The 24,476-nt window shown below is 43.5% G+C and overlaps 1 protein-coding gene across 3 annotated transcripts in view; it reads right to left on the reverse strand.

Moving 5' to 3' along the window:
• Positions 1-24,476, reverse strand: part of LOC124789532 (sialin-like) — a 139,417-nt gene that overhangs the window by 30,385 nt on the left and 84,556 nt on the right. For all 3 annotated transcript variants that reach the window (XR_007016129.1, XM_047256929.1, XM_047256927.1), the window contains one exon: positions 21,969-22,210. Coding sequence is in view for 2 of the 3 variants with exons in the window: in XM_047256929.1 (XP_047112885.1) it covers positions 21,969-22,210 (242 nt within the window). In the remaining variant the exon portion in view is untranslated. The remainder of the gene's footprint in view (positions 1-21,968; positions 22,211-24,476) is intronic.

Consider the following 24,476-nt stretch of genomic DNA (forward strand, 5'->3'; position numbering starts at 1 on the left):
CAGATCATTATTTTCTCCACAAAAAACACATAGAACCATGGCAGCATAACACCTTATTGAATCATTAGGTAATGGAATATTTTTCCAAAGAAACTACCGAACTGGCTACGTCAATGATTTTTATTAAATCTGCGACCGGTTTCGCACCACTTATCGGTGCTACCTCAGGCAATCTGTAGAAAAAATAATATAGTAAGAGCTCATATAAACTATTCGATCCCCCAATTCTGAGGTATAAACTAAACTTTTAAACAACCAGTTTTTTTGAATGAGACAAGAAAATACTCACATACGCTATTTATAACATGGTAACGTTGAACATTGCCCTGTAGCCAATCCGCACCATTTACGTCCAATATACCGTCATCTGGTGAAAGCGCTAGTTAAAATTTAAAAACCTTTTTCTAACATTTTTAAATGATGGGAGCGGCAAAGACAAAGAAAATAAAATACGATGCTGAAAAAACTCCCCTAAACGCGAACGGCGAAGAGCGCAAACATTAGCATGAACAAACAGCGGAATTAGGTTCAAATGGCTATGAGCACTGTGGAACTTAATTTTTGAGGTCATCAGTCCCCTAGAACTTAGAACTGCTTAAACCTGACTAACCTAAGTACATCACACACACCCATGCCCGAGGCAGGATTCGAACCTGCGACAGTAGCGGCCGCGCGGTTCCAGACTGTAGCGCCTAGAACCGCTCGGCCACCCCGGCCGGCGCGGAATTAGGGCCATGTAAACATATCGGAACTTACCGTGCAAGTTGAGAGGAGCCGTGCGACAGCGGACACGGCCTGACTGACTGGGCGAAACCCGGAAACCGCTCACGCAGTGGCGCGAGGGTCGCCAGAGGCGGGATGACGGTGTGACGAGTGGGGGGTGCTGAACATTTGATAAACAGTTCCTTATGTCTATTTTTTTAAAAAGTCTAATACCATGCTGGTGGCCAATATAAAACATGACAGTTAGTTAAAACCATAAGAATAATAAATGTGGTGGTTCTGAATGCGTAAGGCCCGGAGTACGCATAAAAATATGTACGACAGAACCTACTAACAAGTAAGCTACCTGTTTAAGTAATCAGAATTCTGTAAAAGACCCTTGTGCCCCAGATCGGTCTGGGCATTAAGTGAGGAGTACGGCGATTTCTTCAAACTCTGAAGATGTCAACTTCTTCCAAAACATTAAGGGTGTTGCACTTATTTTCCAAGTGTAACACTCGCATGTTGTTCTGGACACGAGTGATACGGTGACCCGTTTCCCGCAAATGCGCACCTATGGCAGATTTTGAGCCTGGGTCGCTGATGTGCTCCTTAAAGCGGGTCTCAGAACTTCCTCCTGTGTGGCCTATGTACTCCGCATCACAATCATCACAGGCGATACTACACTCCTGGAAATGGAAAAAAGAACACATTGACACCGGTGTGTCAGAGCCACCATACTTGCTCCGGACACTGCGAGAGGGCTGTACAAGCAATGATCACACGCACGGCACAGCGGACACACCAGGAACCGCGGTGTTGGCCGTCGAATGGCGCTAGCTGCGCAGCATTTGTGCACCGCCGCCGTCAGTGTCAGCCAGTTTGCCGTGGCATACGGAGCTCCATCGCAGTCTTTAACACTGGTAGCATGCCGCGACAGCGTGGACGTGAACCGTATGTGCAGTTAACGGACTTTGAGCGAGGGCGTATAGTGGGCATGCGGGAGGCCGGGTGGACGTACCGCCGAATTGCTCAACACGTGGGGCGTGAGGTCTCCACAGTACATCGATGTTGTCGCCAGTGGTCGGCAAAAGGTGCACGTGCCCGTCGACCTGGGACCGGACCGCAGCGACGCACGGATGCACGCCAAGACCGTAGGATCCTACGCAGTGCCGTAGGGGACCGCACCGCCACTTCCCAGCAAATTAGGGACACTGTTGCTCCTGGGGTATCGGCGAGGACCATTCGCAACCGTCTCCATGAAGCTGGGCTACGGTCCCGCACACCGTTAGGCCGTCTTCCGCTCACGCCCCAACACCGTGCAGCCCGCCTCCAGTGGTGTCGCGACAGGCGTGAATGGAGGGACGAATGGAGACGTGTCGTCTTCAGCGATGAGAGTCGCTTCTGCCTTGGTGCCAATGATGGTCGTATGCGTGTTTGGCGCCGTGCAGGTGAGCGCCACAATCAGGACTGCATACGACCGAGGCACACAGGGCCAACACCCGGCATCATGGTGTGGGGAGCGATCTCCTACACTGGCCGTACACCACTGGTGATCGTCGAGGGGACACTGAATAGTGCACGGTACATCCAAACCGTCATCGAACCCATCGTTCTACCATTCCTAGACCGGCAAGGGAACTTGCTGTTCCAACAGGACAATGCACGTCCGCAAGTATCCCGTGTCACCCAACGTGCTCTAGAAGGTGTAACTCAAATATCCTGGCCAGCAAGATCTCCGGATCTGTCCCCCACTGAGCATGTTTGGGACTTGATGAAGCGTCGTCTCACGCGGTCTGCACGTCCAGCACGAACGCTGGTCCAACTGAGGCGCCAGGTGGAAATGGCATGGCAAGCCGTTCCACAGGACTACATCCAGCATCTCTACGATCGTCTCCATGGGAGAATAGCAGCTTGCATTGCTGCGAAAGGTGGATATACACTGTACTAGTGCCGACATTGTGCATGCTCTGTTGCCTGTGTCTATGTGCCTGTGGTTCTGTCAGTGTGATCATGTGATGTATCTGACCCCAGGAATGTGTCAATAAAGTTTCCCCTTCCTGGGACAATGAATTCACGGTGTTCTTATTTCAATTTCCAGGAGTGTATATACCCCCGACGACTTGAAACTATTCCATGTTGCAGTCCAATGTTTTTAGGAATATAAAAAGGTGGATTTATTGGCTTGGAACTTAAGCATTTGCCGATTCTGCTTGAAATGTTACCATAAAAAGGTATGCTATGGAATTTACGCCAATAGCTAATCCGCTACTTGCTGGCTGTAGGGAAGTGAATGTTCCGAGCGTGATTGGGGTGCGAGCAGTGTTATGCTTCATGTTTATCTTCCGTAATACATCCCTGTTTATGTTTCCAACAAAATCCGCGTCGTACCCATTCGAAAAGCCTAAAAAACTGTATTAATTTAAATTCCCGACCCCTGGCTTCTTGACATAATGGGAACGTATGCATCCTGTTTAGTAAAGCCCTGCCGGCCGGTGTGGCCGTGCGGTTCTAGGCGCTTCAGTTTGGAACCGCGTGACCACTACGGTCGCAGGTTCGAATCCTGTCTCGGGGATTGATGTGTGTGATGTCCTTAGGTTAGTTAGGTTTAAGTACTTCTAAGTTCTAGGGGACTGGTGACCACAGATGTTATGTCCCATAGTACTCAGAGCCATTTTAGTAAAGCCCTGAATGCGGCCTTTTTGAATTGCAAAGGATGATTAAACGATCTATGTATCGCGACGTCAGAAGTGGTGGGCTTTCTGAAAATATCAAAATTAACCGAGTTCCCACTGATTTTGACCAACAGATTTAAGAAGGGAAGGACACCATTAATGCTCTGTTCCAATGTAAATTGGATCCTCTCATGTATTTTGTTTAGTTCACCTAGGAAAGCGTTACAATCCTGGGAAGAACCGTTATACAGCAAAATTATGTCATCCACATATCTTGCCCAAAAAATTATCCTTTCAGAGTACTTGCTTAAGTTGACCATCATATTACGCTCAAAAGAACGTCATGAAAATGTTGGCAAGGCTGTAAGACAGTGGAGATCCCATTGCTAAGCCCTGTTTTTGCATATACCGGGTGATCAAAAAGTCAGTATAAATTTGAAAACTTATTAACCACGGAATGATGTAGACAGAGAGGTAAAAATTGACACACATGCTTGGAATGACAAGGGGTTTTATTAGAACAAAAAAAAAGGTACACAAAATGTCCGACGGATGGCGCTGGATAGCAAAACTGCTACCGTGACGGGTGACAGGTACGCCGATATGTTACAGAATCGCATCATCCCCAGTGTGACATTACAGCCTTTATCACTGCGATTTTTAACATGTAAAAGTTTTTTTTCTGTATTCGCGTCAGTATGTGCGAACTTTTAACATATACCAATGAATGTTGTAACCAGATATCTTTGCCGCGCTCCTGAAAAGCGCAGAATATCACGATAGCTATAAACTGTTATACGCTGCTATCGATCAGTAAAAAAAAAAAAAAACGATGCACCTATATTGCAAAATAACGATTGCCAATTTTTACTTCTGGAGGGAGCCGCGCCACTCTCTAGCTGTTCTGTGAATGTGTTGCGAGTCGGACGCAAAAGTATTGTGCTCCATACTGATATAATCATTTTATTGTAACTTTAAGAGTTTAAGTGATTAAAAAATATAGGTAGCCACAAACAAGCGAGACTGTATATCATGAAAATTCGCTCCACCGCCGCAATGGGTGGCCATGTTAATGTAAGTTTCCGTTTCATAATATAATACTTGAAGCCTTGAAGTTTATTTAATTTCAAAGAAAATCTCTCAACCTTATTTTCATTAATTATACTTGTGATAATCTTTCCTGTTTAAAAGATTTATGCAGCTTATGATCCAGCCTGTGTTCTGTCGGAACAGACATGGATAAAGAATTCTGTATTTCGTCAGATGCTTCATTTCAGGGGCTTGGTTCTTGTTTGTTTCAAGTAGAAGTAATTGATGGAAAAGAAGAGATAAGAGTTATCAGCTTTGCAAGTAGGGTTCTCACAGAATGTGAGAGGTCATACTCGGTGACAGAGTTGGAGGCTCTGGCCATTGTATGGTCCTTTAAAAGGTTCAATTACTACATCCATGGTCGGAAAATTAAGGTCTTTTCTGATCACCAAGCTCTTAGTTTCTTGCTCTCGTGTAAACTTCTTCATCCTCGTCTTACACGATGGAGTCTCTTCTTGCAAGAGTATGATTTCGAAATAGTATACATCAAGGGTAAAAACAACATTATCGCGGATGCTTTGTCACGCATGCCGCAAGGACTTCCCGAGTCCAGTGAACTTATCGAGCAGATGTCTAACTACCGAATTCTTCTAATGAAAGACCCACTACATAGAAAGTATTTCCTTCAGCTCTGCAAGCAGATGCGTATACTCCAAGAAACAGATCCCAAATGGCGTAAGGTCAAACAACTTCTTCTAACAAAACCCGATCACCACTTGTCCAAATTTTATAACTACACAACGATGTTCTATTCCATCGAACTTCTCTCCTCTCTGGTAGATGGTGTGTGTGTATACCACACGCATACGTTGAACACCTTATCTGGTACACACATCTTTCCTGGGGTCATTATGGACCTGAAAAATGCAAACTAAAGATTTCTGCGTATTGCTATGTACCAAACTTGCACCATCGAATCCACAAGTTGTTAAGTACATGTCTTATCTGCCAGAAGGCAAAACCCTTCAACCATTCGAACCTAATTCCTCTGAATCCAATTATTACTGAGAGACCAAATCAAGTTCTGGCCCTTGATCTTGCCGGCCCCCTGCCGCAAGGGAGGGGAGGGGTGAAATACCTAGTCGCATTGATGGATCTTTTCACAAAACATGTGAGACTTTATGCAGTGAAATCATCCAGTGCACTTCCGATCATCCGTCGAATCGAACAAGACTATTTTCCTCGATTTGGCAAGCCGGAGGCCATTCTATCAGATAATGCATCGAATTTCACTGGCAGACAATGGCGCAATTTTCTTGCCAGACATGGCATCAAACAAATACTTATATCTCGTTTCAGACCGCAATCTAATCCCACCGAACGTATCTTCAAAGAGTTCAATAGATTCATTCGAACCTACATACCTAATCGACAAACCCGTTGGATTGACTGTATCTTCATTCGAGCAGATTGTCAACAATCTTCCACACTTCTCAACTGGATTTACACCTGCGGAATTAATGACGAGTCATCGGGAAAGAAATGAATGGTTAGATCACATACCTAAAATTGTAGAACCAGAATTAGATTTAGATGCAAAACTTAGGCAAGCATTGGTATCCTTAGCTGTACAGGCGAATCTACGCAAGAAGTCTTATGACAAGAAAGTATCTAAGGCTCTTACATATGATATTAATGAAAAGGTGCTTTTACGGACACATTTTAAGCCATCGAAGTTGTTGAAAAGAAATCGGAAATGGAGGCTATTGTACGACAGACCATTTGTAGTAATTAGAAAACCACATACAGGATGTTATCTAATAGCGGATCCAGCATCTGGCAGAATTAAAGGATTGTATCACCACCAGGATCTCAAGAAGTATAACGAGGCAAAGTAACAAGCAAAGGAACATTAGCCTAAGGTTTAACCTGTGAAACACTTCGGTATTCAAACACACCAATACGAGTACTCACACTTTGGCGAAAAACTATGGAGCTAATTGAAGATTTGATTTATTATGGCGTACGAAAAAGAAAGCACATTCCATTTGAGAGGGCAGATTCTCAGTTAGTTTTAAGTTAGTCATAGGTGTAAACAGTCCAAGTTGGCTGTTGGCATTGAGAAATGCCGTTTTGGTGAAAGGAGATACGGAAGGAAGTAGCAGATTGCCACCTTCCAACTCCAATGAATATATATGTATGTGAAATATTAGGTTAAGCAATTTCTTTTTCAGCCCTCAAGATGGAATGTTAGTCTTTAAGTGTACAGAGTACAGCCTATTACGTGTAAACTGTGCGTTATTGTAACACCGCCATGAACTATACCTTTTGTTAGCGCGATCTTCAGAATTAAACAGATTTGTGTAGCCAAGTGTTTGAACTGTCAAAAGCAGTAAATAACAGAGAGGGAGAGTATCACGTAGTATTTGATAGTTTTCAGGAGATTCAATCTCAGATTCAAAGTATCATCTACGAACAGTAAGCCTCATCAAGATTTAATAGCTAAGCAACAAAGCATTTCCTCTATTCTGTTTTACAACAGCTGTTAGGTCATGTAGTCGAGAGTGCCACTACATGGAAACATATACGTCGTACTGACAAGTCTGAAGTATTCCTGACGGTAAACGTTTCTTCTTTAAACATGTAAGATGCACTAAAGTAATTAGCTATTTCACAGCCAAGCCCGACAATCGCCCAGAAGGAAGTGTGAGTAACTAGAAAGCTGTCACCAGATATGACTCACATTATAATAATAAAACTAAGATCTGATATTAGATTAAAGAATAGCCACTTGAAGGCACACGTGACGCATGTCATGCATCTAAGGTCACAAAAATATCCTAGTGTAGTTGTGCTAGAATTTGTATATGTATATAGTGTATTTATGTTCATATTTGATCCTCTCCTCTTCCACTTCCCCATCCTATCCCATTAAAAAAAAGTGAGGATTAGAATTTGACAGGCTCATCTGAGTGCTCTTTAGACGGTTGAAGTGGAAACGAAATTTGTGGGAGAGATCCGTTAGCGAAAGTTTTGTTCTAATCGCGTATCGCGAGTAGCAATGTTGAGAGATTATAATACATTCCGCGAGTAGTACTTGCAGCCAGTAACTTTATGAAGCATGAATCTTCCGGAGAGAAATGCATGAGTATGCTCGACCAGTAGAGACAGAATTTGTTCAATCTGTGCTCTACATAAACAGTGACACTAAATTTTGAAGAGAAACGAAATAACAAGCTGCTTAAAAGATTTGTTTTTAAAAAAATTTTACCTTTGTAAAAGGGAGAGAGAATAACCCAAAATAATCGTGCCTTGATGCACAAGTAGTGGTATTCAATACGCTAATCCGGCGTGGCGTGACTGAAAAGGTTAACAGAATTTTGTAACTGTAAGCAAACTTAAGAAATGTATGTATGTATGTATGTAATTTATGGACATTGTTTAATCTTGTAATGTATTTACCTGAGAGTAACTTGAACTGTGAACTTTGAAATCACAATGTGAGATGGGAGATGTGAATTTGCAGACACTCTAAGACGTTCTAAACAAAATGCAAGTGATAAAGTGTACAAAATACGTGTGCAGTGACATGTGTACACGCAAGTGCAGGTAGTGACAGCGATCACAGCAAAGCATTTTGCAAACTATATGTAAAACGTTGGCTTCACTTACCTGTGTGTAAGCAGCATGGCAGGTCGCAGGGACTGTCGTGTGAAATCCTCGAAACAGACGGGAGGTATTTTCCACCCAAGTTTTCGATACGCCGATCGACGATGAAGAAAGGACACTAGACGTGTGTTTTCCGCGTGTTCTCATTTTAGCAGAGCGCGAGTGACACACGTTAAACTTCATACGAGCATACACGAGCGCGTGTTGCACTGGACTAGTAACCGGCAACAGCGCGGAGCTGCTTGCAATTGGACTCAACAATTAACGTTTGAAACAACCGACGCGCGCGCTGTGGAGGCGTGTCATTGACCTTAGAATGTTATCCGTCTCACAACTACGCAAGAGACATTGCTAAAGCTATCACAGTGAAACTTAATTATGAACTTTATCTATTCTGTGAAAAGGGAAGTCTTAGCTTCAAATTAATTTCCATTTAATCAGTCACGTCGGATATTTTGCGATAGATAGTTAAATAAAGACAAGGCATTACTGAGCACTGAAACGTTAACTGGAAGGGAAGGTTATCAATCCTGTCCAGAATCCTATAAAACCTTTACCTGTAAGTCTACATTATAGCACGAACGTAACACAGGTTTCTTTCTGTTTATTTGCGTGTAAACGACATGACGCTTGATGCGAGACACTAGAGAGGCAACACGAGCGAACACAAAAAAGACGCCACCCAGGGTCGTGACCTCTCGGACGACGCCGCTCACCGAACGAGAATAGACGTTGCAGACTCCGGTTAAGTGAGCGCGTGACAAATAAAAGTGTACAGTGTAGTGTCAAGTGAAACGTCCTGATTAACAACGACATTCTAAAAGAATCTAATGAAACGGATAAAAAACATTACGAGACCAAACAGGTCACAGACAATTTTAGAGGACTGTTTAAGTAATTATTTCAATGTATCTGTGTATGTTTGTCTACTGACATGTTTTGTTTTCTATATAGCGTATTATTCATTTATCTTTGTGTGTGTTAGACTTAAGATTGTTTTTTGTCATATTTTGTTTCACAGTAACAGCAATTAAGATGACAGTGCAAGGACACCTTACAATGAACTGAGAGAAGTGCCAAAGTGCACAAAAGACACTGAAAGACTATTTGTTTTCATAACTGTACTGGAAGCATAAAATAACTAGATGACAAACTCATTCCAATTTTATGTTAGAACGAAAGTAAACAGATGATAAAACACAGTATGTCTTGAAACTACATGTGAGTCCTGATGATCCTTCCGGAATCATCATGTCTCACATGGGAGGCATTGTGACATTACAGCCTTTATCACTGCGATTTTTAACATGTAAAAGTTTTTTTTTCTGTATTCGCGTCAGTATGTGCGAACTTTTAACATATACCAATGAATGTTGTAACCAGATATCTTTGCCGCGCTCCTAAAAAGCGCAGAATATCACGATAGCTATAAACTGTTGTACGCTGCTATCGATCAGTAAAAAAAAAAAAAAAAAAAAAAAAAACGATGCACCTATATTTCAAAATAACAATTGCCAATTTTTACTTCTGGAGGGAGCCGCGCCACTCTCTAGCTGTTCTGTGAATGTGTTGCGAGTCGGACGCAAAAGTATTGTGCTCCATACTGATATAATCATTTTATTGTAACTTTAAGAGTTTAAGTGATTAAAAAATATAGGTAGCCACAAACAAGCGAGACTGTATATCATGAAAATTCGCTCCACCGCCGCAATGGGTGGCCATGTTAATGTAAGTTTCCGTTTCATAATATAATACTTGAAGCCTTGAAGTTTATTTAATTTCAAAGAAAATCTCTCAACCTTATTTTCATTAATTATACTTGTGATAATCTTTCCTGTTTAAAAGATTTATGCAGCTTATGATCCAGCCTGTGTTCTGTCGGAACAGGAGGCTGTCGTGACGACATCGTTATATTATTTATTCCAAGTTCTTTCAGTTCCGTTTATATGTTCGTACAAATCCAATTAGTTGGTCCCTTAGGTTTCTTTCATGTAACTTCCGTCTGTTTTCTCCGCGCGATCTTCCTCCGAAAAAAATTTCTGTTCATTTTTTTTAGTAATTTTCGATATCGCGAATGAGAAGAGACAGCCGCCTCCTGCTCCGAACGGAACACCACGACTTTTCTAACGTCGGAGAGTACCGCACGAATTTTCCGCTAAAAGGTAATAGAATTTCTTAAAGCTGGATCAATTACGCATGTTGCTGCTGTTCTCCGACAAATCTGGTGTGATTAATAGTAATTTATTCTGTCACGACAAAAAGAACCAATTTTATTTTTACCAAAGCAACAAAGCTTTCAATTAAATTACTAAAAAAAAATCATACCAGACCAGCCTGGCTTATAAACACCTGCTGGAACGTACGATGTTTATGCAGGATGGCGCTCCACCCCATATTGCTAGACGCGTGAAAGATCTCTTGCGTGCGTCCTTTGGTGATGATCGTGTGCTCAGCCGCCACTTTCGTCATGCTTGGCCTCCCAGGTCCTCAGACCTCAGTCCGTGCGATTATTGGCTTTGGGGTTACCTGAAGTCGCAGGTGTATCGTGATCGACCGACATCTCTAGAGATGCTGAAAGACAGCATCCGACGCCAATGCTTCGCCATAACTCCGGACGTGCTTTGCAGTACGGCTCACAACATTATTCCGCGACTACAGCTATTGTTGAGGAATGATGGTGGACATATTGAGCATTTCCTGTAAAGAACAACATCTTTGCTTTGTCTTACTTTGTTATGCTAATTATTGCTATTCTGATCAGTTGAAGCGCCATCTGTCTAACATTTTCTGAGCTTTTGTATTTTTTTTGTTCTAATAAAACCCCACGTCTACATTATTCCGTGATTTATTCAGTTTTCACATTCATACTGACTTTTTGATCACCCGGTATGTACTATCCCCAAATTTAAAATAGTTAAAACCTTTCGAATGGATACGACGCGGATTTTGTTGGAAACATAAACAGGGATGTATTACGGAAGATAAACATGAAGTATAACACTGCTCGCACCCCAATCACGCCCGGAACATTCACTTCCCTACAGCCAGCAAGTAGCGGATTAGCTATTGGCGTAAATTCCACATTATACTTTTTTATGGTAACATTTCAAGCAGAATCGGCAAATGCTTAAGTTCCAAGCCAATAAATCCGACTTTTTATATTCCTAAAAACATTGGACAGAAGTTCAGGCACAAGGTGACTGCAACATGGAGTAGTTTCAAGTCGTCGGGGGTATATAGTATCGCCTGTGTTGATTGTGATGCGGAGTACATAGGCCACACAGGAAGAACTTTTGAGACCCACTTTAAGGAGCACATCAGCGACCCAGGCTCAAAATCAGCCGTAGGTGCGCATTTGCGGGAAACGGGTCACCATTATCACCGGTGTCCAGAACAACATGCGGATGTTACACTTGGAAAATAAGTGCAACACCCTTAATGTTTTGGAAGAGGTTGACATCTTCAGAGTTTGAAGAAGTCGCCTTACTCCTCACTTAATGCCCAGACCGATCTGAGGCACAAGGGTCTTTTACAGAATTCTGATTACTTAAACAGGCAGCCTTAACCCGTATAGCTTACTTGTTAGTAGGTTCTGTCTTATGTATTTTTATGCGTTCTCCGGGCCTTACGGATTCAGAACCACCACATTTATTACTCTTATAGTTTTAACTAACTGCCATGTTTTATATTGGCCACCAGCATGGTATTAGACTTTTTAAAAAAATAGACAAAAGAAACTGTTTATCAAATGTTCAGCAACCCCCACTCTTCACACCTTGTACAGGTCTTCCGGCCTCTGGCGATTCTCGCGCCGCTGCGTCAGCTTTTTCCGGGTTTCGGCCAGTCAGTCAGTCCGTGTCCACTCCCCTCAGCTTGCACGGTAAGTTCTGATATGTTTACATGGACCTAATTCCGCTGTTTGTCCATGCTAATGTTTGCGCTCTTCGTCGTTCGTGTTTAGGGGAGTTTTAGCAGCATCGTATTTTATTTTCTAGGTTTTTGCCGCTCCTATCATTTTAAAAGTTTTAAAAAAGATTTTTATATTTTAACTACCGCTTTCACCAGATGACGGTATGTTGGACGTGAATGGTGGGGAGTGGCTACAGGGCAATGGTCAACGTTACCATGTTATAAATAGCGTATGTGAGTATTTTCTTGTCTCATTCAAAAAACTGGTTGTTTAAAAGTTCAGTTTATACCTCAGAATTGGGGGATCGAATAATTTATATGAGCTCATATTACATTATTTTTTGTACATATTGCCTGAGGATGCACCAATAAGTGGTGCGAAACCGGTCGCAGATTTAATAAAAATCATTGATACAGCCATTGCGAAAGTTTCTTTGGAAAAATGTCGAAGTTTGCCCGCCCTACAAAACAACAGAATATTTGTTGTAAAGTTTAGTGCATAATAGTTTCTTTTGGTCATCATTTATTTATCAAAGGATATGGATTGGTTTTATGTAAATGAATTTAACGTTTATTATGTAATGGATATTATTGTTACTTTTTTTAGATCGTGAAAGTGGTCAAGCTTTGATTATTTAAATATGTTAAAATGTAAAGTACTGTAGAATTAGCTTAGCCAATCAGATGGATGGCTTGAGGAAAGGGAACTGCGCTAGTCAGTTGAGTGGAGATGTTTGGCGCGCGGGAAACGCGGTCGGTGACGGGCAGAGGGCAGTTTTGGTCGAGACACTAAAGGGGACAGTTCCGATAGAGACGCGAAAACGCACAGTTCGGCTGTAGACACTAAAGGGTACAGTTCAGATGCAGACGCGAAAGCGGACGGTCGGTCTTTAGGCAGCTAGGATGTGAAACGACTTTGAAAATTTCGCGTTGTGTGGTGTCGCGGGACTTAGTCTCTGAGCAGTGAGCAGCCGCGCGCCTGGTGTGAACTCTAACTTTTCGCGTAACTTGTATTTCACGATGAGATTATGAATAATCGAACTATGTCAAATGGGTATGCGCTCGAGTGTAATAGTAACTCTAAATACGACCACTTTCGCTATTAGTTTGCATTCTGAAAAAACATTACTCTAACGAAATCTCAACTGTGTTGCCTACATCATTTATTGGTCGTTAATTTTAGATCCCGATATTATTATTACTGTTATTATATGTTATGTTAACTTCGTATTTCGCAAACTTGCCATCAGCCAGACAACTTAACCAAAGCGTCACAAGTGTCTAATTTAGGGCATGTAATGCGACATGTGCGGTTCAACCCTTACACGAGTTTGAGCCAAGACTTTTCGACGACGAGGAACCGCGTGTGAGCCCGAACATCTTTGGGATGTTAGCTCGCTCAAGCAATCCAAATATCGTACATTTGAAAACCTTGCACCCGGATGTGAATAAAACCTAAATTCTGAAACCGTAAGCTTCGTCACAAATGTTTTATTCAGATGACAAGTGTGTGGAATGATGAATAAGGGTGTTACGGTACGGACGTAGTAAGGAAATTCGGGCTACGGTCTTGCAATTATTGTCCTGAAGGCACGCAGACATTGTCTGGAATTCAGGTACTGAGCGAGGGGGCATAGCAGTGGTTAGTACGCTCACTATGATTCGCTAGGACGACCTGGATTTAAGTTTTCCACGATTTCACTGACCCGCTCTAGGCAAACGCTGGAATGGTTTCTCCGAATCGGGCACTGCCGATTTCCTTTCCCATCCTTTCGATGTCCGCCGAACTTGTGCTCCGTCTCCAATGACTGAGCTGTCGGCAGAACATTAAACTCTAATCCTCTTTCCTTCCTTCAAAGCTCGGTTCGTCATATCACCCCTCCTCCACGTCGTCATCTTCACCTTCGCACCGCCGCTGTGTCAGTCGTATCCGCTATGGCCTAGCTTCAGCTGGCCGCCATTGCACTTAGGAACCAGTCAGGGCGTTGGCCCCTAGCAACTTGTATGACCTTCAGGGCCGTTCTCTGACACGAAGGCACGTGGGTCGACGCCACGCTGCACACACCTGCGTCTCAAAATGGTTCAAATGGCTCTGAGCACTATGGGATTTAACATCTGGGGTCATCAGTCCCCTATAACTCAGAACTACTTAAACCTAACTAACCTAAGTACATCACACACATCCAAGACCGAGGCAAAATTTGAACCTGCGACCGTAGCAGTCGCGCGGTTCCGGACTGAAGCTCCTAGAACCGCTCGGCCACAGCGGCCGGCGCACCTACATCTGTCCCAGCTTGTTGGAATAAAATAGTGTTTTCCGGAACGCCGTCAGTCCAGCCAGAGGGGTTATTGCAGCTCTCGCCAACTGATCGAACATACAACTGGCAGCTGGGGAACCGAATACCATCCTGGCAAACCAGAAGAATGACTCCTACGCCGCCCATCGTTGACGTCACAAGGGAGAAAAGGTATAGGATGAAACCCGCCGCTTCTCTGACAGAGCCAAGTTGCCTATGAATTTAAAGTTTTCATCCAACTGACAGATTATCACCACCAGTCAGTGGGACGTACCAAATAAGTCTATCATTTAAATCTGGAATTTGCGTATAGGCCGCTGATAAGGAACTTCACGCTACGTCATGTCGCCGTTCAAAAGCTGATGAAGAAAGTTTAATACACCATAAAGATTATAAGCGGCTGAGCATCGTAATATAAGGTCCGTTGGCAATTTCAGGTACGGGAAGGGTTTATGCTCCATTTACCTCCTTTAGACGGACCGTTTTTGGTATGAGACCACAGCTATATTTGACATCACAATCGATAACTATGAAGCCAACAGAACACTAATCATACTGCACTATATAGGGTGGATCATAATTGTTAGCGTACACCGACACAGGTGAAAGTCTAGCATAATGGAACCAAAACCATGCCAGTAAACATGGAACCACAAACGAGCCTTCTACAAGATAATTGCGAAGATGTGCACGCTAACCACCGCCACCTTAGAATGAAATATAGTCCTAGTCAGTGTAAATGTATTTGAAAAGTAAACTTTTCGGTTAATCTCATCTAAAAGAGCTCGAATTTCACCTATGATCTTTGGTTGGTGGTACACACGTGATGGGACTCCACCACATTTTGCTTCTCTTGTAAGACGGCACATAATGCTCCAAAATGGTCCAAGATGGACAGATCGAAAAGGCACGTCCTAAAAAAAAACAAAGCCTGTGCACGTTGTGCGTGACATCACAACATGGTGTCGTGTGTAGGCAACAGAAGCTTGAACAGAAAATTATGAAAATTCACACTAAAGGCTAGTTACCGTAATGGAGCTCGTTTGTGAGTGTAACTACTATGTGAGTAAACGTGAATTGTTTTTGTTTACTTTGTGTACACTAAATTGGACGATGTGTCTGTGTTCAGTCGACTTGCGATCTTCGTGTGCTAGGTCGAACAGGGCCTGTCCTTTGGCCTCCAGTATCACCTGACCTCAACCCTCCGGGTTTTGCTGTCTGAGATCAACTCAATTTTAGAGCACACCTGCTGAAAAAATTGAAAAACTGGATCTGCGGATTGCACAGCCTTATGGAATTATGAGATGATCTGTAGACGTTTGAAAGAATTCATAATCCGCTACACAGGTTCAGTCATGGGTGAAGCAGGTGGTACAGTTAGGTTTATTGATACAATATGGGTGAAATGCAATTAGTCTACAAAAGATATTGCTTACAACTCAGTTGTGGGATCCAGTCTACAATGCTGGTCAAGTGTACGAGACCAGTACCAAATATGACAAACAGGAGATATTGAACGTGTACAGAGAAAGGCAGCACGAATGGTTAAAGGTCTGTTTGACCCGTGGGAGAGTGTCACGGATATGCTGAAGAAACTGAACTGGAGAAAGTCTCCTAACAAAATTTCAAGATGCGGCCTTAAATGATGACTCCAGCATATAACCCTCTATTTATCCCTCACATAGGGATCGTGAGGATAAGATTAGAATAATTACTGCACGCACAGACGCATTCAAACCATGATCCTTCTCGCGCTTCACACGTGAATGGAATAAGGAGTACAATGAGACTACTCTCTGCCATGAATTTCTCGGTGGTGTCCAGAATGTAGATGTAGGTGTAGACGTAGAAAAATGTTGTATTGCATCCAAATGCGAGGATGGCAGGTTTTTTCCTTTCCTTCTTTCAGTTATTCCGCTTTATAGAGTTGTCAGCACACCAGTGTCTAGATTTTGGACGAAGCAACTAAGAGAATCGACGTTCATTGCTTGAAATTCATTACCAGGCTTGAAGTCAATTACCAGTTTAATAGCTATCATACACCTTGGAAAGATACTAATGACAGCAGCATGTGGACGTATGAAGAGCGTCGGAGTTTCTTTGGTACCCTTCTCCAGCCTCCAGTATGTAGCAATGCGCCTTTTGACTGGAGGCTTAAATCATCACCTTTTGCCGTTCTCTGCTCAGGGAGGTAAACGAATTAATTCTGTGTAACCTTTCTATTATGATAATGCTCGTAGTAGTGATCAAGGCAAGCTCACTTACACAGTAAAATGGAAGGCGTGATGTTATGGAACATCCAGCAGAAACTCTCGCCCTGTGTGGGCAGGCATTATGCTGCTCAAATGTAAGCCCAGGATGGCTTGCCTCAAGGGAACAAAACGAGGCGTAGAATATCGTCGATATACCGCTCTACTGTAACGTTGTCGTGGATAAAGACCAAAGGGGTCTTGCTATGAATTGATATGGCATCAGATACCAGCATTCCTGGTAGTCGGGCTATATGGTGGGTGACGGTCAGGTTGGTATCCCACCTCTGAGCAGACAAGTCTTTGCTGATAATCGGGGTTGAGTTCATGGAGGGACTCATCAGTGAAGACAATTATAATCCAGTCAAAGAGACTGCAGGCGGAATGTGATTGACATCACCTCAAACGGGCTTGTTGGCGTACAGATGTCAATGAGAGTCAGCGCAAAGCCTGCGATGAGCTCATCCGCCTTTCTGTAAGCCGCCTATCAATGGTTCTTGTGGTCACAAAAGCACCAGCTGCACGTCGGATCGATGGTAATGACGAATCCCGGACTCTTGAGTGTCTCTTGGAGGAATGCTCAGCCCTCACACTCTGTCGTCTCTCTAGGTCGACCGCTACCTTGTTGACGCTGTGTTCGGCCATGGTTGCCCATTCCTGCCAACATCGTCGAATAGTGACATCGTTCCTACTGAAACTTCGACCGATTCGCCGATTACTTCAGCCGGCTTCTTTGAGCCCAACCACAAGTTCTCTCTCAAATGCTGACACCTGCATATGTTCTTCATGTGCATGTCTGCGAGGCATACTTACTGTCCAACGGAGTATATGGATTGAAGCTTGCAAAGACTTAATGCCCAGGTATTTACATGTCCCCCCCCCCCCCCCTTACCATCCTTGCCAGTTAGAAGTGACACTCCGCTGCAGCTTTACACATTCATCCATTGGCCGACAAAGTTTACGATTTTGCATTTTCCGTCGATACCTGTGTGAAAATCAATTTGTGACAAATTTGCGTAGCTTCTTTGTGGTGCGTCCTTTCTTTTTACCTCAGAGTCTGCAGAGGAAAACTTCCAGAAAGCTGCATGGTGTTATACATAACTAGGGATAATTCGCGTTTTATTCTGATTCATCTCGGCTTATTGTTTAAAGAATTAAGAAAAAATACCATTTAACCGTACTGTTGAGCACATAATAGCAGAGCGCCAAGTTTTGGGCACCTGACACCGCAGATCGGTGGCCGCTTCTGTGCTTCGATCTACTTCTGCGAGGCAATGACCATACCTCCGGTACTGATCACTCTTCAGGAAGACTCAGTACTAGGAACAGAGTCATCGATGACACGGAGCAGTGTGACAGTGGTACTCGTTCCACATGGTCAGCCACCAGACTGCTGTATTTATACCCCTCGAAGCCAGCCAGCTGGAATCGAACAACTGGGCTATTTTATGATGTCCACTCTGTGCCAGACAACGCCGTCCTGCAGCTGCCACCACCGTCACCAGACCCCGAACCCTCGACAGCTGTCTGACCATTCAGGCACTTGGCAGCCCTATGCTCTACTGCCAGTGTGGGTCAGCGCCACTGAGAAGCAGCAGCCCTCGCAGATCCTGGGACATGCACTGACGACCCGTCCAAGCTTGTGCTGCTAGGGCCTGATAGAGCCTACCGAGACACCTTCTCTGCAGCAGCCGTGGACGTCGTGCCAGTTGGCTCCTTTGGTATCACCAGGGACCTGACACTTCTGCAGTGATATTGTGTAAGCGCTACCACTGATGAGGCCAGCGATGTGAGGTCAGCATACTGCGAGCCACACTCACCAGGCATCAATACTGATAGCATTGAAGACTGAATGAAAGTAAGTAAGGAACTACAAGGGGCATCTGTATCCATGGGATGTCTTTGCTGTATCCACATCCATTTCTGGCTTACAGTCTCTCGCCCACACCAAGCTATTCCTACACCCAATAATTTGATGTCACAAGAAGCTACTGAAGATTAAGGTGGACAACGAACGGAAGACAGCAACTGCTCCACGGTTCTGCAACAGGGATGTTCTACCCAATAAAATGAGTGCCAACTTAAGAATTTACTTGGGCGATGTGGTTATTTTTCCTATCCATTCTTCTTCTTTATTATTTTGGGTATACTATGTACTTTTGGTGGTAGTATGTGAGAAAAATGTCTAGAGAGCTCAGGATGCTATTCGGCGTCTTCTGGAAAAAGTAGTTTTGGTACAAGTGGATAACTTAGAACTGCGCAGTGAAAAGAAAAGTCTGAGAGAGAGAACAGTCACACCGTAATGTACCTGTTCTTAATACTAACACTGTTTTGTTTGTAACATAAGTTTCCGGTAAATTTAGTGTTAAAATCTTTGTGTTTCATTATAATTTGGGTACAGCTGACAGGCTGGGAAATTGGAGCGATGAACAATTATGAGGATAGCAGGGGCGCTAGGGTTTACGCAGTGTGCAATGAGAAATTAAGGGACAAGCAGTCATTTTATGCCTTTTCACAAGGGTTAGTGTAAAGACATAGAAGGAAAAAATACGTCAAGGTGCTACTGTGATCACTTTTCGGAGTACTTCAGAAACACGTGAAATCTGTGGGAAGTTTCATTAACACATATGTACTGACTGAAGATGATAACGCCAGCAAGGCCGTATTACAGGAAGCCGGACAGAGAGCACTTGATACATTTTTCTGGGGTCTGCCACCGCAAATGTCACATAGGATAGTCGTGGAATTACCAAAGAACTTATATGAAGCAGAAGATACTGCAGTAACATTAGCCGAAATTGATGTGGTCAACAAACCATGGGGAAGAATAGATCAAATGACACTTGGTTTGTAGACTGAGACTTGGGTTGCTGATACAGTCTAACCTAGTATACCATGGCAACTCATAAACTGCTGGAGGTGGAGGTGGTAATCAAGTCGCTCAGGATACTCCAGTCAGAGCACATGACGTGAAATTCACCTCAGTTGAAACTTGTCTAATAAACAAAAAGTGGATTTGAGGGAGGCACCGGCCTTGCCTCAGTGGTAATACCGGTTTCCTTCAGATCACCAAAATTAAGCGCAGTCGGGCTGGGTTAGCATTTGGATGGGTGCCAGTCCGGGTCTGCAGAGCGCCGTTGGCAAGCAGGGCGTACACAGCCTTTGTGAGGCTTTGTTGGATGTCATTCGTGGGTATTGGAATCTGAGATTGATCCCTGAATGGAGGAATAAACTGCATTTCTGCAAGGCAGTATACAGATAGTCCCAAGAGGAATGGTCAGTATTCAAGGATATGAAAGGAACAGTTGTTCGAAACAAAAAGGTATAGCAAAGATGGGCTCTAAAACGCATACCTTAAGAGCTATGAGCACTTCCTCGCCTTCGATGCAGCGAAACAAATCTTTTCTATTGCAGGATTTTTGCTTTCCATATTCTGGGATGTGGTAGTATGCAGTGAAACAAGAGAAAAATAATCCATATTGGTCCTCCCGAAGTATGGAAAGCAAAGAGCTTACAATAGAAGAGATTTGTTTTACAGCATTGAAAATGAAAAAGTATACATAGCTCTTAAGGTATGCGTTTAAGAACCCACGTTTACTAGACTCTTTTGTTTCGTGTGATAGTTATTGTCATGTTCTCAAATATTGACCAGTCCTCCTGGGACACCTTGTGTGTATCAGTTTTATATAGAAGCGTTTGTGCTTAACATGGTTGTATGTTAATTTGTAAAGCTCATGAATCAATTTTTAAGATCGAGACATGATGGAACGACTGGCTGTTAATGTCGACGATATTCTTGAAGCCACTCCGACTTGGGAAGAGTATTACCAGTTATGAAGGGAAGTACTTCTTGCCATGGTAGAAGGAGGAATGAGATTAAAACTGATTAAGACAGAATCTATCAAGAAAGCATTAAAATTAAGTAACATTATTAGTGAGCTCGGTATTAGGCCAGAAGAACCTAATTAGGAGATTTTGAAATGTTCCCCAGTCCTAAGCATAAGAAATGATCGAGAGTCATGTTTGATTCCTTTGGTTTTCACTTAACTTTTATTATGACACGGCCAATCCCATGCCTGTCTATGGACAGAAGAATGTGAAGAACCAAAATATTTTTGTAAGGAAAATTTATTACTTGTTGTTTTTTACTCAAAACATACTTTTTAAAGATGCACTGATGGGTAACTGCGGACATGCACCTGAGAAAATTGAATATGATGTTCACTGGAAAAAGCGACAGTTACTACTAAGACTTAAAATTCTGGGTCAAGTTTAACTGAAAAATTTACATTTCTAGAATCCAGTAGAGAATTTACTAAAAACAATAAATATTTCTTCAGAATTTTAAAGTATAAAAAGCTGACTAGATTGCAATATTTTTTAAAACCTGGGCAGAATGTACCCCACTCCTCCTCTGGTATTGCGAGGTTTAAGACGGGGGAACGGGCACGTCAATCCTCTCGTTCAAAGAGCTTCTCCGTCTGCACAGGTCGATGCAGCTGCGCATTGTCATCCACGAAAATTATGTCAGAGCCAAATGCACCCCTAAAAAGACGGACAGAGGTAAATAGTACAAAGTCACAATAACGTTGAGTAGCGAGTGTGCCGTGTTTAAACCTCCCACACCGTAAAACGTGAATCATCTTAATGATAGAGAATGCTGGACGTATTCTCATATGGCGAAACATTGTGGAATATGACAATTTTGGTGGTCCAGGTAATATGTTGTGGGGAGGCATCATGTCACAGGGGCGTACTGATTTCCAAATCTTCGGGCACGGTCCACTCACAGGTCAACGTTACTGTGGTAATGTACCCCTTCTGCATGTGCGTCATTTTAGGGCCCTGATGTCATTTTTATGGACGAAAATGCGCCACCGCATCGAACAGTTCAGGGGGAGGAGCTCTTGGAACGAGATGATATTCAGCAAATGGCCTGGCCTGAATAAATTCCCATGGAGCACTTGTGGTATTTCGGGAGATAATTGCAGCACGTCCACGTACAGCAACGACCATAAAGCAGAGTCAATCGCACTGTGGAGAAATGGAACGCCCTAGAAGAAGGACTCTTTACCAACCTTATGGCCAGCACGGGACAGCATTGTAGGGCATGCACTACCACCTGTGGTGATCACACACCCTATTAAAAACTAAGTCCCGTCTTTTTTAATTTACAGGGGGCCATCACGAATCGTGGTGACGTCACTGTAATAATTGTCTTTGAATCGTTCGTCTCACAGCGTATTTTCTGGACTATACTGTAGCAGTTCTTTCAACTTGGTCCACTTTTAATCGAGCTATGTTACTTGGCAGTGAAATACCATGTGAAAGTTACTTATGTCCTTAACTTTTGCACACCAGTGTAGAAGTTATAATCTAATGAACAAGCTTCGAAATGCCCCGTATACATTGTTCAACGTAACACCGTAACTACTTACATTGGTGTTGGTGAATGCACCAACGATGTAAGGGATGGCGATGCCCGTCAGATTGGCGAACATGTTGACGATCCCGACGATGGTGCCCGCGTAGTTGGGCGCGATGGCCTGCATGTTGAGGTAGGAGCCCGTGCAGTCTGTGGCGATGAAGAAGCCACTAAGCGCCAACATCACGATGATGACGGTGCTGTCGCAGCCCATCAGTGCCACCACGACCAGTGCGGCTGCGGGCACCAGGGTGCCTAGGCATCAACGGTTGCCGTTACAGAGCTGTACGTCATCACTGATTCTGAAAATTCAAAACACTGTTAAACAAGTGCTATGAGCAGAGATTCTAAGCATCATGGCAGGGAATTATAGACAGGGTGCATATGTAACTTGAGAGCTTCCCCCTACTCAGTTTGCATGGTGTTTGACAAAGCACCTCCAGCGTTGTTGGAAGACCTTGACGAATAAGTGGGTGACCAACTATTTACAAACAAATTCAGTGGGCAACTATTCGGCTGAAGGTTTAGCTCAGGTAAAAATTACTGCTCTAAGACAATTATGTCACACTTAGGAAAGAAGCAATATTTAAATTAAATCAGTTATTACCACAATTGTTACCAGCGTGAAGTTGGTATCTGAAATATAGAAGGGGCAGTGAAATGAAAAAGAGATAGAGGGTAAAAAGTAAGTAAACTGTTCATTGTTTCAAAAGAGTCGTCAAAAACGTTACTGCATTTATCCCACTGTGAGGCAAGACGGTCAATGCCTTCATGAAAAAACGTTTTCAGTTGTTTATGGAACCGTGATTGTACCGAGACATGCACATCTCCGTCCGAAGCAAATCGACAGCTACCAGTTTCTTTCACCAAGGTTTCAAAAATATGGATATTGCGAGGGGAGGAATGGGGACTGTATGAAGGACATGTAAGCGCTTCCCAGCGAAAATTCTGCAGAGTACTCGAAGCAACAGGCACATTATTTCCAGGAAAGTCATGATGACCTTTTCCTTTGACTGCAAGGGCCCGCTGCTCATTGACTTTCTGGAACACAGCACCACAGTTAACGCACAGGACGGCGTTCTTGATAGCCTTGGACACTGCTGACAACCCTCAGCCGACTCATCCCTTCTCTGAGGTCAGCGTGGGGCACAATTCCAATGAACGTGGTTTGACCACTTTGGAGTGTAGCATGAGCACAAGTTTTTTTGCGATGTACAGGATGGAACCACGAGGCGTCGTTCAAAAGCATTCGACGAAATTTGAATGTGATATGAAGCAGAAAAGGGTGTTTATATTTCTTCATCCTTTCTGTTTCACGACTTTCTGTGGCATCTTCACAGGGAAGTAAAACATTGACAATGTCATGAATACGAGTAACTGGCATAGTTCCCAGTTTGGGAACGCCCTCAGTACTACCCGCACATCTATCTTGAGCATTTCAATAATGTCTCTGTACAGAAACATGCGTTCACTAACGCCTATGCACTGGCAGGATAGACAACACTTTCGACACACCTCAGATTTCGCATGTGGGCAGCAGGTGCTAATGTAGGGCTATAGCGTCACGCAGCTGAGACTGTGTCGATAGGGTTGCCTCTCCACCCAGCATGTGGTCGTCAGTGATTGCATATATGGACGACGTTGCCAAACTGGGGGCTTAAACGGACCCTTTGCTATTTTATTCATGTTCTTGTCAATATCACGGTCCCTCGTAATCATGTCACAGGAGGGCGTGAAACACGAGATTTGAGAAAGCCTAAAAACCCTTTCTTGTTTCTAGACCAAATTCAAATTTTGTCGACTGATTTTAAACGCTCCCTACTGGTCCCGCAATGTATACGAGAACAAAAAGTGGGGTCGCGTGACAGTGCAGGGGGGTCAGATCACATTCCGTGGGGTTGCAACCCCATGAAGTCCTGAGAGAAGGGCTGAGTCGTCTGGGGCAAGTGTTAGCAATTCCTAAGTTATTCAAGAACTTTCCGCTGCGGCACATCGCACTGAAAACTGTAGTTTTTGACCGGCAGTTGTGTGTAAATGAGCCTCCCCAAGAGAAGGGGTGGTTTCATTGACACACTATATACCACCTGCTGAGTCCTTTTCGTATCGATTCCGAGCGGCGGTGTGTCTGAAATGTTTTCGCCGGCCAGGCATCAGAAACCAACGTCATTTTAAAGGCAGAGAGTCGCTGTTCTGATCTCCAGCGCGAAGGCGTCGAGAGAAAGAGTGAAATATGGTTAACAGGGGAGTGGTTAGCGACCTTTCCATCGTGTGAAACGTGCACTATGGCGTTGGTCAGGTGACGAAATTTGGTGCAATTATGACATCTTTTCCCACCTTACATCTCACGTGAGCTTCAGAGCTCCGGCTTTTCTTTTACTCATGTGTCGACACCTTGTTCTTTGAACCATCGTCTAGCTCGAGGATGAGGTCGCAGGGTGTCAGACTTTTGTACCGATACAGAAGAAGATCGTAGGCATCTTCGAGCCAAATTTCTGACTTCTGTGTCACAGGGGAAGAAAGT

The sequence above is a fragment of the Schistocerca piceifrons genome, chromosome 3 (assembly GCF_021461385.2).
Source record: "Schistocerca piceifrons isolate TAMUIC-IGC-003096 chromosome 3, iqSchPice1.1, whole genome shotgun sequence".
Taxonomy (NCBI): Eukaryota; Metazoa; Arthropoda; class Insecta; order Orthoptera; family Acrididae; genus Schistocerca; species Schistocerca piceifrons.